This window comes from Scyliorhinus torazame, chromosome 9 (assembly GCF_047496885.1).
Source record: "Scyliorhinus torazame isolate Kashiwa2021f chromosome 9, sScyTor2.1, whole genome shotgun sequence".
In the NCBI taxonomy this organism is placed as follows: Eukaryota; Metazoa; Chordata; class Chondrichthyes; order Carcharhiniformes; family Scyliorhinidae; genus Scyliorhinus; species Scyliorhinus torazame.
In genome coordinates this window covers 7,779,358-7,796,631 of record NC_092715.1, presented here as the reverse complement: position 1 = coordinate 7,796,631, position 17,274 = coordinate 7,779,358, and the positions used below count along the sequence as shown (strand labels likewise).

The window sequence follows — 17,274 nt, the reverse complement described above, 5'->3', positions numbered from 1 at the left end:
GACAGGGGTGCGGGGAGACAGGGGTGCGGGGAGACGGGAGTCCGGGGAGACGGGGGTGCGGGGAGAGGGGAGTCCGGGGAGACGGGGGTGCGGGGGGACAGGGGTGCGGAGAGACAGGGGTGCGGGGAGACGGGGGTGCGGAGAGACGGGGTGCGGGGAGACGGGGTGCGGGGAGACGGGGGTGCGGGGAGACGGGGGTGCGGGGAGACGGGGAGACGGGGGTGCGGGGAGACGGGGGTGCGGGGAGACGGGGGTGCGGGGAGACGGGGGTGCGGGGAGACGGGGGTGCGGGGAGACGGGGGTGCGGGGAGACGGGGGTGCGGGGAGACGGGGGTGCGGGGAGACGGGGGTGCGGGGAGACGGGGGTGCGGGGAGACAGGGGTGCGGGGAGACGGGGGTGCGGGGAGACAGGGGTGCGGGGAGACAGGGGTGCGGGGAGACAGGGGTGCGGGGAGACAGGGGTGCGGAGTGACAGGGGTGCGGGGTGACAGGGACGCGGGGAGACAGGGGTGCGGGGAAACAGGAGTGCTGGGAAACAGGGATGCGGGGAAACAGGGACGCGGGGAGACGGGGTGCGGGGAGACGGGGTGCGGGGAGACGGGGTGCGGGGAGACGGGGTTGCGGGGAGACAGGGGTGCGGGGAGACAGGGGTGCGGGGAGACAGGGGTGCGGGGAGACGGGAGTCCGGGGAGACGGGGGTGCGGGGAGAGGGGAGTCCGGGGAGACGGGGGTGCGGGGGGACAGGGGTGCGGAGAGACAGGGGTGCGGGGAGACGGGGGTGCGGAGAGACGGGGTGCGGGGAGACGGGGTGCGGGGAGACGGGGGTGCGGGGAGACGGGGGTGCGGGGAGACGGGGAGACGGGGGTGCGGGGAGACGGGGGTGCGGGGAGACGGGGGTGCGGGGAGACGGGGGTGCGGGGAGACGGGGGTGCGGGGAGACGGGGGTGCGGGGAGACGGGGGTGCGGGGAGACGGGGGTGCGGGGAGATGGGGGTGCGGGGAGACGGGGGTGCGGGGAGACGGGGGTGCGGGGAGACGGGGGTGCGGGGAGACGGGGGTGCGGGGAGACGGGGGTGCGGGGAGACGGGGGTGCGGGGAGACGGGGATGCGGGGAGACGAGGGTGCGGGGAGACGGGGGTGCGGGGAGACGGGGGTGCGGGGAGACGGGGGTGCGGGGAGACGGGGGTGCGGGGAGACGGGGGTGCGGGGAGACGGGGGTGCGGGGAGACGGGGGTGCGGGGAGACGGGGGTGCGGGGAGACGGGGGTGCGGGGAGACGGGGGTGCGGGGAGACGGGTGTATCAGGGGTGAGTCCACCACCATTACTCGTCTTCTCGCACTGTTATCCAGTGCAGGGTGAGAATGCCGCTGTCACCTGGGCAGCCCGATCCGGTTCTCAGACCGTGCACAGCAACTACAGGAAAACCAGAGTCTGCAATTGCCAAAGGGCTCTGGCTATGGAGAGGCCAACTCCCGATCTCACTCACAATTCCATCTTTATTGTCGGGTGAATCAAAGCTATCCAGGAAAGTTCTGAAGACCTGTTCCTCTGTCCACTCCCCGTTCTGATACTTGGGGTGATGTTGGGCATTGTAAACTCCTCGCAGATCCTCAATGGTTATCACACCATCTCCTGTCTTGTCCAGTTTCCGAAAGGCCTGTTGAATGATCTCTTTCCTTGCGTTGGACATGGGCGGCTGCGCAGGCAGAGAGATAGAGAGGGAAAAGAGGTGAATCTGCATAATTTATTCTGGCACATGGTGAATTCTGTCCCTTCTCCGAGGCAGACACACTACAATCTTAAAAATTACCCGGATCTGCACCGTAAGAGCTTTAATCTACAGGGCTATGGAATGGGTGCAGGAATTGGAAAGGGCACCTGGCTGTCCTTGGTCTAGCATGGACAAGATACTCTGAATGGCCTCCTTGTGTGCTGTAACATTTCGATGGTTCTAATACCATAGATTGGCTGTTGCGGGGGAAATTTGCATACGTCCATGTGCTCATCCTAACTTGAAGGTGTACCTCAGCAAGAGACCCTAGCTGTTCAAGTGAAGACAAGCATCCAGCAGAGGGCAGTAGAGCGGAGCTGCTGATTGGCTGTTGCGGGGGTCATTTGCATGAGTAGGGTTTCAAAGTTGCAGGAGTGTACCTGCAGGCAGGAAGGTGGTTTAAAGTGTGTCTTCTTCAATGCCAGGAGCATCTGGAATCAGGTGGGTGAATTTGCGGTATGGGTTGGTACCTGGGACTTCGATGTTGTGGCCATTTCGGAGACATGGATAGAGCAGGGACAGGAATGGTTGTTGCAGGTGCCGGGGTTTAGATATTTCAGTAAGCTCAGGGAAGCTGGTAAAAGAGGGGGAGGGGTGGCATTGTTAGTCAAGGACAGTATTACGGTGGCAGAAAGGACGTTTGATGAGGACTCGTCTACTGAGGTAGTATGGGCTGAGGTTAGAAACAGAAAAAGAGAGGTCACCCTGTTAGGGGTTTTCTATAGGCCTCCGAAAAGTTCCAGAGATGTAGAGGACAGGATTGCAAAGATGATTCTGGATAGGAGCGAAAGCAACAGGGTAGTTGTTATGGGGGACTTTAACTTTCCAAATATTGACTGGAAATGCTATAGTTCGAGTACTTTAGATGGGTCTGTTTTTGTCCAATGTGTGCAGGAGGGTTTCCTGACACAGTATGTAGATAGGCCAACGAGAGGCGAGGCCATATTGGATTTGGAACTGGGTAATGAACCAGGACAGGTGTTAGATTTGGAGGTAGGTGAGCACTTTTATGATAGTGACCACAATTTGATTAAGTTTACTTTAGTGATGGAAAGGGATAGATATATACCGCAGGGCAAGAGTTATATCTGGAAGAAAGGCAATTATGATGCGATGAGGCAAGACTTAGGATGCATCGGATGGAGAGGAAAACTGCAGGGGATGGGCACAATGGAAATGTGGAGCATTATGTAAAGATGAGACGTGAAGGTTCAGTTAGGGTGCTCGAGAGTTACAAGTTAGCTAGGAAGGACCTAAAGAGAGAGCTAAGTAGAGCCAGGAGGGGACATGAGAAGTCTTTGGCAGGTAGGATCAAGGATAACCCTAAAGCTTTCTATAGATATGTCAGGAATAAAAGAATGACTCGGGTAAGAGTAGGGCCAGTCAAGGACAGTAATGGGAAGTTGTGCTTGGAGTCCGAGGAGATAGGAGAGGTGCTAAATGAATATTTTTCGTCAGTATTCACACAGGAAAAAGACAATGTTGTCAAGGAGAATACTGAGATTCAGGCTACTAGACTAGAAGGGCTTGAGGTTCATAAGGAGGAGGTGTTAGCAATTCTGGAAAGTGTGAAAATCGATAAGTTTTCGGGCCGGATGGGATTTATCCTAGGATTCTCTGGGGAACTAGGGAGGAGATTGCTGAGTCTTTGGCTTTGATCTTTAAGTCATCTTTGTCTACAGGAATAGTGCCAGAAGACTGGAGGATAGCAAATGTTGTCCCCTTGTTCAAGAAGGGGAGTAGAGACAACCCCGGTAACTATAGACCATTGAGCCTTACTTTTGTTGTGGGCAAAATGTTGGAAAGGTTTATAAGAGATAGGATGTATAATCATATGGAAAGGAATAATTTGATTAGAGATAGTCAACACGGTTTTGTGAAGGGTAGGTCGTGCCTCACAAACCTTATTGAGTTCTTTGAGAAGGTGACCAAACAGGTGGAGGAGGGTAAAGCAGTTGATGTGGTGTGTATGGATTTCAGTAAAGCGTTTGATAAGGTTCCCCACGGTAGGCTCCTGCAGAAAATACGGAGGCATGGGAATCAGGGTGATTTAGCAGTTTGGATCAGAAATTGGCTAGCTGGAAGAAGACAAAGGGTGGTGGTTGATGGGAAATGTTCAGACTGGAGTCCAGTTACTAGTGGTGTACCACAAGGGTCTGTTTTGGGGCCACTGCTGTTTGTCATTTTTATAAATGACCTGGAGGAGGGCGTAGAAGGATGGGTGAGTAAATTTGCAGATGACACTAAAGTCGGTGGAGTTGTGGACAGTGCGGAAGGATGTTACAAGTTACAGAGGGACATAGATAAGCTGCGGTGCTGGGCTGAGAGGTGGCAAATGGAGTTTAATGCAGAAAAGTGTGAGGTGATTCATTTTGGAAGGAATAACAGGAAGACAGAGGACTGGGCTAATGGTAAGATTCTTGGTAGTGTGGATGAGCAGAGAGATCTCGGTGTCCATGTACATAGATCCCTGAAAGTTGCCACCCAGGTTGAGAGGGTTGTTAAGAAGGCATACGGTGTGTTAGCTTTTTTTGGTAGAGGGATTAAGTTTCGGAGCCATGAGGTCATGTTGCAGCTGTACAAAACTCTGGTGCGGCCGCATTTGCGTGCAATTCTGGTCGCCGCATTATAGGAAGGATGTGGAAGCATTGGAAAGGGTGCAGAGGAGATTTACCAGAATGTTGCCTGGTATGGAGGGAAGATCTTATGAGGAAAGGCTGAGGGACTTGAGGCTGTTTTCATTAGAGAGAAGAAGGTTAAGAGGTGACTTAATTGAGGCATACAAGATGATCAGAGGATTGGACAGGGTGGACAGTGAGCCTTTTTCCTCGGATGGTGATGTCTAGCACGAGGGAACATAACTTTAAATTGAGGGGAGATAGATATAGGACAGATGTCAGAGGTAGGTTCTTTACTCAGAGAGTAGTAAGGGCGTGGAATGCCCTGCCTGCAACAGTAGCGGACTCGCCAACACTAAGGGCATTCAAATGGTCATTGGATAGACATATGGACGATAAGGGAATAGTGTAGGTGGGCTTTAGAGTGGTTTCACAGGTCGGCGCAACATCGAGGCCGAAGGGCCTGTACTGTGCTGTAATGTTCTATGTTCTAATACTAAGAAACCCAGCAGAACACATGCAATCTACAAATCCCTGGGAACACATTCCAGAGCCTTCCCATCATGTTTGGCCACGAAACAGTGGCACCTTGGGGGACGCGCTCCACCTCGTGGACGCCCTCGGGGACAGGTTCCGCCGCGGGGACGCGCTCCGCCTCGGGGATGCGCTCCACCTCGGGGTCGCGCTCCGCCTCAGGGACGCCCTCGGGGACGCACTCCATCTCGGGGACGCGCTCGGGGACGCACTCAGGGACTCGCTCCGCCACGGGGACGCGCTACGCCTCAGGGACGCCCTCGGGGACGCTCTCCGTCTCGGGGACGCACTCGGGGACTCGCTCCGCCACGGGGACGCGCTACGCCTCGGGGACGCGCTCAGCCTCGGGGACGCGCTCCACCTCGGGGACGCACTCCACCTCGGGGACGCGCTCCACCTCGGCGACGCATTTGGGGACGCACCCCACCTCGGGGCCGGGCTCCACCTCCATGTCGCGCTCCGTCTCGGGGACGCGCTCCGCCTTGGGAGCGCGCTTCGCCTCGGGATCGCGCTCCGTCTCGGGGGCGCCCTCGGTGATGCACTCCGCCTCGGGGACTCGCTCCGCCTCGGTGACGTGCTTCGCCTCGGGGACGCTCTCCGCCTCGGGGACACGCTCCACCTCGGGGACGCCCTCGGGAACGCGCTCCACCACGGGGATGTGCTCCACCACGGGGACGCGCTCCACCTCGGGGACACGCTCTACCACGGGGACACGCTCTACCACGGGGACGCACTCCGCCTCCATGTCGTGCTCCGCCTCAGGGGCAGACACGGGGATGCGCTCCGCCTCGGGGACGCGCTCCGCCTCCATGTCGCGCTCCGCCTCAGGGGCAGACTCGGGGACGCGCTTCGCCTCGGGGACGCGCTCCGCCACGGGGACTCGGTCCACCTCGGGGACGCGCTCCGCCTCGGGGACGCGCTCCACCTCGGGGATGTGCTCCACCTCGGGGTCGCGCTTCGCCTCGGTGACGCGCTCCGCCTCAGGGACGCCCTCCACCTCGGGGATGCGCTCGGGGACGCGCTCCGCCACGGGGACGCCCTCCACCTCGGGGACCCGCTCCGCCTCGGGGACACGCTTCGCCTCGGGGGCGCCCTCAGGGCCGCTCTCCGCCAAGGGGACGCGCTCCACCTCAGGGACGCGCTCCGCATCGGGGACGCGCTCCGCATCGGGGACGCACTTCTCCTGGGGGACGCGCTCCGCCTCAGGGACGCCCTCGGGGACGCTCTCCGCCTCTGGGACGCACTCGGTGATGCGCTCCTCCACAGGGACGCGCTCTGCCTCGGGGACCCGCTCCGCCTCGGCGGCGCGCTTCGCCACCATGTCGCGCTCTGCCTCAGGGACAGACTCGGGGACGTGCTCGGAGATGCGCTCAGGGACTCGCTCCGCCACGGGGACGCGCTCCGCCTCGGGGACACGCTCCGCCTCGTGGACGCGCTCCGCCACAGGGACGCCTTCCACCTCAGGGACGCGCTCCGCCTCGGGGACGTACTCCACCTCAGGGCGCGCTCCACCTCAGGGTCGCGCTTCGCCTCGGGGACGCGCTCGGGGACGCACTCAGGGACGAGCTCTGCCTCGGAGACGCGCTCCGCCTCGGGGACACGCTCCGCCTCGGTGACCCCGCTCCGCCTCGGGGTCACGCTTCGCCTCGGGGATGCGCTCCGCCTCGGGGACGCCCTCAGGGACGCGCTCCGCCACAGGGACGCGCTCCACCTCAGGAACGCGCTCCGCATCGGGGACGCGCTCCGCATCGGGGACGCGGTCCGCCTCGGGGACGCACTTCGCCTCGGGGTCACGCTCCGCCTTGGGGACGCGCTCCGTCACGGGGATGTGCTCCACCTCAGGGACGCGCTCCGCATCGGGGACGAGCTCAGCCTCGGGGACGCCCTCGGGGACGCTCTCCGCCTCCGGGACGCGCTCAGGGATGCACTCCGCCACAGGGACGCTCTACACCTCGGGGACGCGCTCCTCCACGGGGACGCGCTCCGCCTCGGGGACGCGCTCCGCCTCGGCGCCGCGCTCCACCTCGGGGACGTGCTTCGCCTCAGGGATGCCTTCGGGACGCTCTCCGCCTCGGGGACACGTTCAGGGACGCCCTCTGGGACGCATTCCGCCAGGGGGACGCGCTTCGCCTCGGGGACGCCTTCAGGGACGCATTCCACCAGGGGGACGCGCTCCACCTCAGGGACGCCCTCGGGACGCTCTCCGCCTCGGGGACACGTTCAGGGACGCCCTCTGGGACGCATTCCGCCAGGGGGACGCGCTTCGCCTCGGGGACGCCCTCTGGGACGCATTCCGCCAGGGGGACGCGCTTCGCCTCGGGGACGCCCTCAGGGACGCATTCCACCAGGGGGACGCGCTCCACCTCAGGGACGCGTTTCGCATCGGGGACGCACTTCGCCTCTGGGACGCGCTCCGCCTCAGGGACGCCCTCGGGGACGCGCTCCGCCACGGGGGCGCTCTTCGCCTCGGGATCGCGCTCCGTCTCGGGGACGCACTCAAAGATGCGCTGGGCCTCGTGTACGCCCTCGGGGATGCGCTCCGCCTCGGGGACACGCTCCGCCTCGTGGACGCCCTCGGTGATGCGCTCCGCCTCAGGGTCTCGCTCCGCCTCGGTGACGTGCTTCGCCTCGGGGACGCTCTCCGCCTCGGGGACACGCTCCACCTCGGGGACGCCCTCGGGAACGCGCTCCACCACGGGGATGTGCTCCACCACGGGGACGCGCTCCACCTCGGGGACACGCTCTACCACGGGGATGCACTCCACCTCGGGGACGCACTCCGCCTCCATGTCGTGCTCCGCCTCAGGGGCAGACACGGGGACGCGCTCCGCCTCGGGGACGCGCTCCTCCTCCATGTCGCGCTCCGCCTCGGGGGCAGACTCGGGGACGCGCTTCGCCTCGGGGACACGCTCCGCCCCGGGGACGCGCTCCGCCTCGGAGACCGCTTCGCACGGGGACTCGGTCCACCTCGGGAACGCGCTCCGCCTCGGGGACGCACTCGGGGACGCGCTCCGCCACGGGGACGCCCTCCGCCTCAGGGACCCGCTCCGCCTCGGGGACCCGCTCCGCCTCAGGGACCCGCTCCGCCTCGGGACACGCTTCGCCTCGGGGACGCGCTCCGCCTCAGGGACGCCCTCGGGGACGCTCTCGGGGACGCGCTCCGCCACGGGGGCGCTCTTCACGTCAGGGACGCGCTCCTCCACGGGGACGCGTTCTGCCTTGGGGACGGGCTCCGCCTCGGGGACGCTCTCCGCCTCGGGGACGTGCTCCGCCTCGGGGACGGGCTCCGCCTCGGGGACGCTCTCGGCCTCGGGACGCGCTCCGCCTCGAGGACCCGCTCCGCCTCGAGGACGCGCTCCGCCTCGGGGACGCGCTCCGCCTCGGGGACGCTCTCCGCCTCGGGTCGCGCTCCTCCTCGGGGACGCACTCCGCCTCGGGAACGCGCTCCGCCTCAGGGACGGGCTCCACCTCGGGGACGCTCTCCGCCTCGGGAACGCGCTCCACCTCGGGGACGCTCTCCGCCTCGGGAAACCGCTCCGCCTCGGGAACCCGCTCCGCCTCGGGGACGCTCTCCGCCTCGGTGACCCGCTCCGCCTCGGGGACGCTCTCCACCTCGGTGACGCTCTCCGCCTCGGGGACGCTCTCCGCCTCGGGGACGCGCTCCGCCTCGGGGACGGGCTCCGCCTCGGGGACGCTCTCCGCCTCGGGGACGCGCTCCGCCTCGGGGACGGGCTCCGCCTCGGGGACGCTCTCCGCCTCGGGAACGCGCTCCACCTCGGGGACGCGCTCCTCCTCGGGGACGTGCTCCGACTCGGGGACGGGCTCCGCCTCGGGGTTGCTCTCCGCCTCGGGACGCGCTCCACCCCGAGGACCCGCTCCGCCTTGGGGACGCGCTCCGCCTCGGGGACGCGCTCCGCCTAGGGGAAGGGCTCCGCCTCGGGGACGCTCTCCGCCTCGGGAACGCGCTCCACCTCGGGGACGCTCTCCACCTCGGGGACCCGCTCCGCCTCGGGGACGCGCTCCGCCTCGGGGACGCCCTCGGGGGCGCACTTCGCCTCGGGGTCACGCTCCGCCTCGGGGACACGCTCCGCCTCGTGGACGCCCTCGGTGATGCGCTCCGCCTCAGGGTCTCGCTCCGCCTCGGTGACGTGCTTCGCCTCGGGGACGCTCTCCGCCTCGGGGACACGCTCCACCTCGGGGACGCCCTCGGGAACGCGCTCCACCACGGGGATGTGCTCCACCACGGGGACGCGCTCCACCTCGGGGACACGCTCTACCACGGGGATGCACTCCACCTCGGGGACGCACTCCGCCTCCATGTCGTGCTCCGCCTCAGGGGCAGACACGGGGACGCGCTTCGCCTCGGGGACCCGCTCCGCCTCGGGGACACGCTTCGCCTCGGGGACGTGCTCCGCCTCAGGGACGCCCTCGGGGACGCTCTCGGGGACGCGCTCCGCCACGGGGGCGCTCTTCACGTCAGGGACGCGCTCCTCCACGGGGACGCGTTCTGCCTTGAGGACGGGCTCCGCCTCGGGACGGGCTCCGCCTCGGGGACGCTCTCCGCCTCGGGGACGTGCTCCGCCTCGGGGACGGGCTCCGCCTCGGGTCGCGCTCCTCCTCGGGGACGCACTCCGCCTCCGGAACGCGCTCCGCCTCAGGGACGGGCTCCACCTCGGGGACGCTCTCCGCCTCGGGAACGCGCTCCACCTCGGGGACGCTCTCCGCCTCGGGAACCCGCTCCGCCTCGGGGACGCTCTCCGCCTCGGTGACCCGCTCCGCCTCGGGGACGCTCTCCACCTCGGTGACGCTCTCCGCCTCGGGGACGCGCTCCGCCTCGGGGACGCGCTCCGCCTCGGGGACGGGCTCCGCCTCGGGGACGCTCTCCGCCTCGGGAACGCGCTCCACCTCGGGGACGCGCTCCTCCTCGGGGACGTGCTCCGACTCGGGGACGGGCTCCGCCTCGGGGTTGCTCTCCGCCTCGGGCCGCGCTCCACCCCGAGGACCCGCTCCGCCTCGGGGACGCTCTCCGCCTCGGGAACGCGCTCCACCTCGGGGACGCTCTCCACCTCGGGGACCGGCTCCGCCTCGGGGACGCGCTCCGCCTCGGGGACGCCCTCGGGGGCGCACTTCGCCTCGGGGTCACGCTCCGCCTCGGGGACGCGCTCCGCCACGGGGATGTGCTCCATCTCAGGGACGCGCTCCGCATCGGGGACGAGCTCAGCCTCGGGGACGCTCTCCGCCTCCGGGACGCGCTCGGGGATGCACTCCGCCACGGGGACGCTCTCCACCTCGGGGACGCGCTCCTCCACGGGTACGCGCTCCACCTCGGGGACACGCTCCGCCTCGGCGCCGCGCTCCGCCTCAGGGATGCCCTCGGGGACGCTCTCCGTCTCGGAGACGCGCTCGGGGACGCACTCGGGGACTCGCTCCGCCACGGGGACGCTCTTTGGGAGCTATTTAAAGACAGGTTGTTACTATTTTAAGGTATTAAATGTGTTAGTGAAATGCAAGTTGTTCTCCTGTTTTAAACGAGTAAAAGTGACTCATATGGACAAGATTGACACCCCCTCCACCTTCCCCTCACTCCCCCCAGCACTCACCCCTCACCCGTGTCACTCTCCCCTCAACCCCCCCTCACCCGCATCGCCCCCCTCACTCCCCTCATTCGCCTCGCCCCATCCCCCTCACCCCCTCAACCGCCTTGACCTCGTCCCCCTCACCCCTACCCCCCCCGCCCGCTTCGCCCCGTCCCCCTCACCCGCCTCTCAGCCCCCTCTCTCACCCACCCCACACCTCCCTCTCACCCCCCACACCCACATGACCGCCCCTCCCCCTCCCCCACCCGTCCCCCCCACACACACCCTCCCCCACACACACACCCTCGCCTTGTCACTTTTCCCCCACCCCCTCACTGACCTCGCCCCCTCACCCTCATCCCCGTCACTCCCCACACCCCTACCCCCTCACAAGCTTCGCCCTGTCCCCCTCACCCCCCCTCACCTGCCCACCACCTCTCGCACCCCCCTACTTCCCTCCCTCTCAGCCCCCACGCCCGCTTCACCCCCACACCTCACCCACATCACCGCTCTATTCCCCACCCCCTCCCCACACACCCTCCTCCTCCCCCCACACACACCCTCAGCCGCGTCACCCCCCCTCATCCCGCTCCTTAACCACCTCTTACCCCCCCTCACCCCCTCTCACCCGCCCCTCCCCTATTCTCCCCCCTCTTCACCCCCCTCACCCGCACTTCACCCCCCCTCACCCCCCAACCCCCCCTCACCCCCCCACACCCCCCCTCCCCCTCACACCCCCCTCCCCCCTCTCACACCCCCCTCCCCACTCCCCCTCACACACCCCCTCCCCCCTCACACCCCCCACACCCCCTCACCACCCCCCTCACCACTACCTCCCCTCACCACCACCCCCCTCACCCCCCCTCACCAACAATCCCCCTCACCCCCCCCTCACCCTCTCACCCCCCTCACCACCAATCCCCCTCACCCCCCCCTCACCCTCTCACCCCCCCTCACACGCACCTCACCCTCTCACCCCCCTCACCCCTTCACCCGCACCTCACCGCCTCACACCACCCCTCACCCTCTCACCCCCGCCCACCCTCCTCACACGCACCTCACCCTCTCACCCCCCTCACCCGCACCTCACCCCCCTCACACGCACCTCACCCTCTCACCCCCCTCACACGCACCTCACCCACTCACCACCCCCCCACCCCCCTCACTCGCACCTCACCCTCTCACCACCCCCCCACCCCCCTCACACCCCCCCTCACCCCCCCTCTCAACCCCCCCCACCCCCCCTCACCCCCCCACCCCCACCCCCCTCCCTCACCTCCCCACCCCCCTCCCTCACCCCCCCTCCCTCGCCCCCTTCCTCACCCCCCTCTCACCCACACCTCACCCTCCTCTCACCCGCAATGTTACGAGAAACTCATCAAAGTCAATGGTTCCACTTGAGTCCTTGTCAAAACATTTGAAGCAAGATTCCACATCTGCCTTGTCCATCAGCACACCGTAATCATTCAGACCTTTCACAAACTCCTTGTAGTCAAGTGTTCGATTGTTGTCATCGTCCATTATACGGAACACCCTAGAATGACACAGGAATCTCATTGGGCAGTTAAAGTTTACAAAGGCTGCTAAAACAACAAATAGAAAAGTTGGTATTAAAAAAGCAAGAGGGCAATTCTAAACTGTGATAAAATACTAATTGGATATCAGCTGTAGAGTTTGTGTTCTGGGCACCAAACTTTAGGAAGGGTGTGCAAACTTGGAGAGAAGATGCAAAGAAGAATTACTGGAATGGCGGCAAGGTGGAGGGAGTTCAGCGATTTGGATAAACTGGACAAGCCAGGGTTCTTCGAGCAGAACGGTCAACACAACATTTGGCAGAGGTGTTCAAAATTAACATTCGGGCCACACAAGTGCCAGGCAATGACCATCTCCTACAGGAGTTGGATGATCAGCCATGATGGTGATGAATGGCGGAGCAGGCTCGAAGGGCAAAAAGCCTCCTCCTGCTCCGATCTTCTATGTATCTGTGTGAGAGAGGATCTAACCACCGCCCCTTGACAGTCAATGGCATTACCATCGCTGAATCCCCCACAGTCAACATCCTGGGGGTTACCATTGATCAGAAACTGAACTGGACCCAGCCGTATAAATACTGTGGCTACTAGGGCAGGTCAGAGGCTGGGAATCCTGCGGAGAGTAAGTGTAATGGAATACTCTCCATTGGGAGTGTTCCATCCCCCCCATTCCAGTCTATCGTCCACCCACCCGACCAAACACTGATGCTGGGCAGGAAAACCAGACCAAGTAAGGACGGCAGATTTCCTGCCCTGAAGGAAGAACATAAAGAACTAGGAGCAGGAGTAGGCCACCTGGCCCCTCGAGCCTGCTCCGCCATTGAATGAGATCATGGCTGATCTTTTGTGGACTCAGCTCCACTTTTGTGGACTCAGTTCCCGGGCTTATCCCGACAGCCCTTCTTAAACAAGGGCACAACATTTGCTACCCTCCAATCATCAGGCACCTCTCCTGTCGCTGTCGATGATTCAAATATCTCAGCTCGGGGGCCGGCAATTTCCTCCCTCGCCTCCCACAACGTCCTGGGACACATTTCATCAGTTCCCTGGGATTTGTCTATCTTGATGCGCTTTAATACCTCCAGCGCCTCCTTCTCCGTAATATGTACACTCCTCAACACATCACCTTTTATTTCCCCAAGTTCCCTAATATCAGAACATAAGAACATAAGAACTAGGAGCAGGAGTCGGCCATCTGGCCCCTCGAGCCTGCTCCACCATTCAATGAGATCATGGCTGATCTTTTGTGGACTCAGCTCCACTTTCCGGCCCGAACACCATAACCCTTAATCCCTTTATTCTTCAAAAATCTATCTATCTTTATCTTTAACTTTATCTTTATCGAAAGGAAAGACTTGTAATTCCACATTGAATTCCAATTTGACCCTCTGCCCTGGTGGGATTTGAACCCATTCCCCTGGGGCTCTGGTTTACAGAGGTAATACCATTCTGCCGCTGCTTCAAGGAAAAGGTTAGAGGCCTTTTGGGAAGTCCAGCAGAGGAAGCAGATTAATCGAATTGTTCTACCAAAGAGCTAGCACGGGCACAATGGGCTGAATGTGCTCTACTCGCCTCCTTGGCTCTGCGGTGCTGACTGATTCGCACTCTATTGAAGCTCATGCACAGCGTCACTCAGCTTCCATTTCCTTTATCTCAACTTTGGCAATGGTCCACAGGTCACTGAAAGGGGCAACACAGGTGGAGAAGGTAGTCAAGAAGGCATACGGCATGCTTGCCTTCATTGGCCGGGGCATTGAGTATAAGAATTGGCAAGTCATGTTGCAGCTATATAGAACCTTAGTTAGGCCACACTTGGAGTATAGTGTTCAATTCTGGTCGCCACACTACCAGAAGGATGTGGAGGCTTTAGAGAGGGTGCAGAAGAGATTTACCAGAATGTTGCCTGGTATGGAGGGCATTAGCTATGAGGAGCGGTCGAATAAACTCGGTTTGTTCTCACTGGAACGAAGGAGGTTGAGGGGCGACCTGATAGAGGTCTACAAAATTATGAGGGGCATAGACAGAGTGGATAGTCAGAAGCTTTTCCCCAGGGGAGAGGGGTCAATTACTAGGGGGCATAGGTTTAAGGTGAGAGGGGCAAGGTTTAGAGTAGATGTACGAGGCAAGTTTTTTACGCAGAGGGTAGTGGGTGCCTGGAACTCGCTACCGGAGGAGGTGGTGGAAGCAGGGACGATGGTGACATTTAAGGGGCATCTTGACAAATACATGAATAGGATGGGAATAGAGGGATACGGACCCAGGAAGTGTAGAAGATTGTAGTTTAGTCGGGCAGCATGGTCGGCACGGGCTTGGAGGGCCGAAGGGCCTGTTCCTGTGCTGTACATTTCTTTGTTTGTTTGGGTTCGAAGTGTTGTTGGGTTTACACTTTGCCCTGGGTTTAGTAGGAAGGAGGGGCCTGAAGGTGTCAGTGTAAAGTTTAGCTTATTGAGGCTGTACTGCGATGGGAGTGTGTGAGGGAGGGGTACGGCTCTTCAACAGCAATCCCAAACACTGTCTGTATTTCGGACATCAATCAGGAGGAGCTGGAGTGTGAAATCTGATATCTCGGCTGTGTGTGAGACACTGAGCTGGATGGGGAGAGGCTTACAGTCTGATGCAGTCAGGATTGAAGCAATCCCACAGTAACGGAGTGCCTGAGAAACACTTCTGCAGGAACTATGACAACCTTGTTTGCAGATCCACAGAACCCACGCACCGTCAGTTTACACAGCCTGACCCTGAAGGTTGCTTCAGAGAGACAGAGTGCGGGTTAAGCCACACAGGTATCAGGAATGCTAAACTGCCAGTCTCTAACCGACTGGAGCTCAGAGCACTCCAATTTGAGGGGGGCGAGGGAGGGGGGGGGGAGAACACTCCAATTTGGAGGGGGTGTCAGCGGTGAGGATCACTGCAGTCAAATAGTCAGCCAGCACTAAGTGAACATGTTCATCGGGGGATGTGTCATGGGTTTGCAGGCACCTGTAACTTGTACCCAGAGGGGTACAGCCACCAGGCGGAATGGCTGGTAGGTGAAAAACCCTGTCTCTCTCTGTACCTGCCGAGGCCTTTGATTCCGGCAGAGCCCCGGGACAGACACTGCAGTCGCAGCTTCTCAATCGGGTCCGAGCACTGTTGGAGCTGCTTCTTCGCATTCATCACCATTTCTCGGTCGTGTCTCGCTGTCCCTGCCATCTCCTCGGGAATAACCTGAAATCAAGTCACACTAATTCAGTCCTGTCTTTTCCCCAGTGACACACCCACTCCAGACATTCAGCCGCTTGAATCGATTAAAACAGGAGCATCGAAGACTGAAGCTGCAGACTCGCTGACCCCCAAATCGAGCACGAGGGCAACAAGAGAGTGAAACAATCACACACACAATCCTTCACCAATACACAGTGAAGGTCACCTCACCTCACTTGGCAGCTGTTGTCAGCACCCCCGTCCTCAAAAATCTCTTTAACCCTGCAATCCTTTCAAACAAGCACCCATCCAAAACCCTTCAAATTGTTAGCGTTTAGGTATTGCTGAAAAAATGCAGTTTTTTGTCTTGCACTTATCAGGAAAACGGCAAAAAAACGAGCAAGTGACAACTTTATACTGTATGAGGAGACATTAGTTGGCGAGTGGACTTTGATTGATACAGGTGTTGCCATGGAGAATGCACCAGTTGATGGTGACTGACAGTTAACTGCCAAGCACTATTTGAAATTTAAACCAGGCAGCTTGACTCTGATTGGTCAAGGCATTACCCCGAAGAATGAATCAACGAATGGCTATCACTTATTTTGTTTGTAGAGTCATAGAATCGTACAGTGCAGAAAATGATCTTTATTCCATCGAGTGTTCATCGGCAATAACTACCCCGAATCTCGCTCTAATCCCACTTCCCAGCACTTATCCCATATCCTTGAATGTGAGGGTGTTTCAGGTGCTGATCCAAGTGCTTTTTAAAGGTTGTGAGGTTGTCACTCAACAGGGCCAGACAGAGAGGCTGCTTAAAGAAATGCTGCTGGACCCGGGTAAGGACAATGAACTATCGTGCGAGATATATGACAGGGTTCATCCTCACTGCATCTGATTACATACGAGCTGCTCAAGGCACCGTAAGACCATAAGGGATAGGAGCAGAATTAGGCCACTCGGCCCATCATGGCTGATATTTTCTCATTCCCATTCTCCTGCCTTCTCCCCATAACCCCGATCCCCTTGTTGAGCAAGAACCTATCTATCTCTGTCTTAAAGACACTCAGTGATTTGGCCTCCACAGCCTTCTGCGGCAAAGAGTTCCACAGATTCACCACCCTCTGGCTGAAGAAATTCCTCCTCATCTCTGTTTTAAAGGATCGTCCCTTTAGTCTGAGATTGTGTCCTCTGGTTCTAGTTTTTCCTACAAGTGGAGTTTGTCACTTGTCACTTGCCAGAGATGGCAGATGGAGTTTAATCCGGACAAATGTGAGGTAATGCATTTTGGAAGGTCTAATGCAGGTAGGGAATATACAGTGAATGGTAGAACCCTCAAGAGTATTGACAGTCAGAGAGATCTTGGTGTACAGGTCCACAGGTCACTGAAAGGGGCAACACAGGTGGAGAAGGTAGTCAAGAAGGCATACGGCATCCTTGCCTTCATTGGCCGGGGCATTGAGTATAAGAATTGGCAAGTCATGTTGCAGCTGTATAGAACCTTAGTTTGCCCACACTTGGAGTATAGTGTTCAATTCTGGTCACCACACTACCAGAAGGATGTGGAGGCTTTAGAGAGGGTGCAGAAGAGATTTACCAGGATGTTACCTGGTATGGAGGGCATTAGCTATGAGGAGAGGTTGAATAAACTCGGTTTGTTCTCACTGGAACGACAGAGGTTGAGGGGCGACCTGATAGAGGTCTACAAAATTATGAGGGGCATAGACAGAGTGGATAGTCAAGGCTTTTTCCCCGGGGTAGAGGGGTCAATTACTAGGGGCATAGGTTTAAGGTGCGAGGGGCAAGGTTTAGAGGAGATGTAAGAGGCAAGTGTTTTACACAGAGGGTAGTGGGTGTCTGGAACTCGCTGCCGGAGGAGGTGGTGGAAGGAGAGACGATAGTGACGTTTAAGGGGCATCTTGACAAATACATGAATAGGATGGGAATAGAGGGATACGGACCCAGGGAGTGTAGAAGATTGTAGTTTAGACGGGCAGCATGGTCGGCACGGGCTTGGAGGCCCGAAGGGCCTGTTCCTTTGCTGTACTTTTCTTTGTTCTT

The 17,274-nt window shown here is 60.4% G+C and overlaps 1 protein-coding gene across 4 annotated transcripts in view; it reads right to left on the bottom strand.

Moving 5' to 3' along the window:
• capslb (calcyphosine-like b) overlaps positions 1 to 17,274 on the bottom strand; it is a 186,860-nt gene that overhangs the window by 131,034 nt on the left and 38,552 nt on the right. For 2 of the 4 annotated variants that reach the window (XM_072515592.1, XM_072515591.1), the window contains exons 2-4: positions 15,086 to 15,237; positions 11,855 to 12,032; positions 1,486 to 1,695 (exon numbers count right to left, since the gene is read on the bottom strand). In XM_072515592.1, coding sequence (XP_072371693.1) covers positions 1,486 to 1,695; positions 11,855 to 12,032; positions 15,086 to 15,222 — 525 coding nt within the window. In that variant the 5' untranslated portion in view covers positions 15,223 to 15,237. Of the gene's footprint in view, positions 1 to 1,266; positions 1,696 to 11,854; positions 12,033 to 15,085; positions 15,238 to 17,274 lie in introns of those variants that run through there. The other 2 variants (XM_072515590.1, XM_072515588.1) reach the window with 1 other exon arrangement.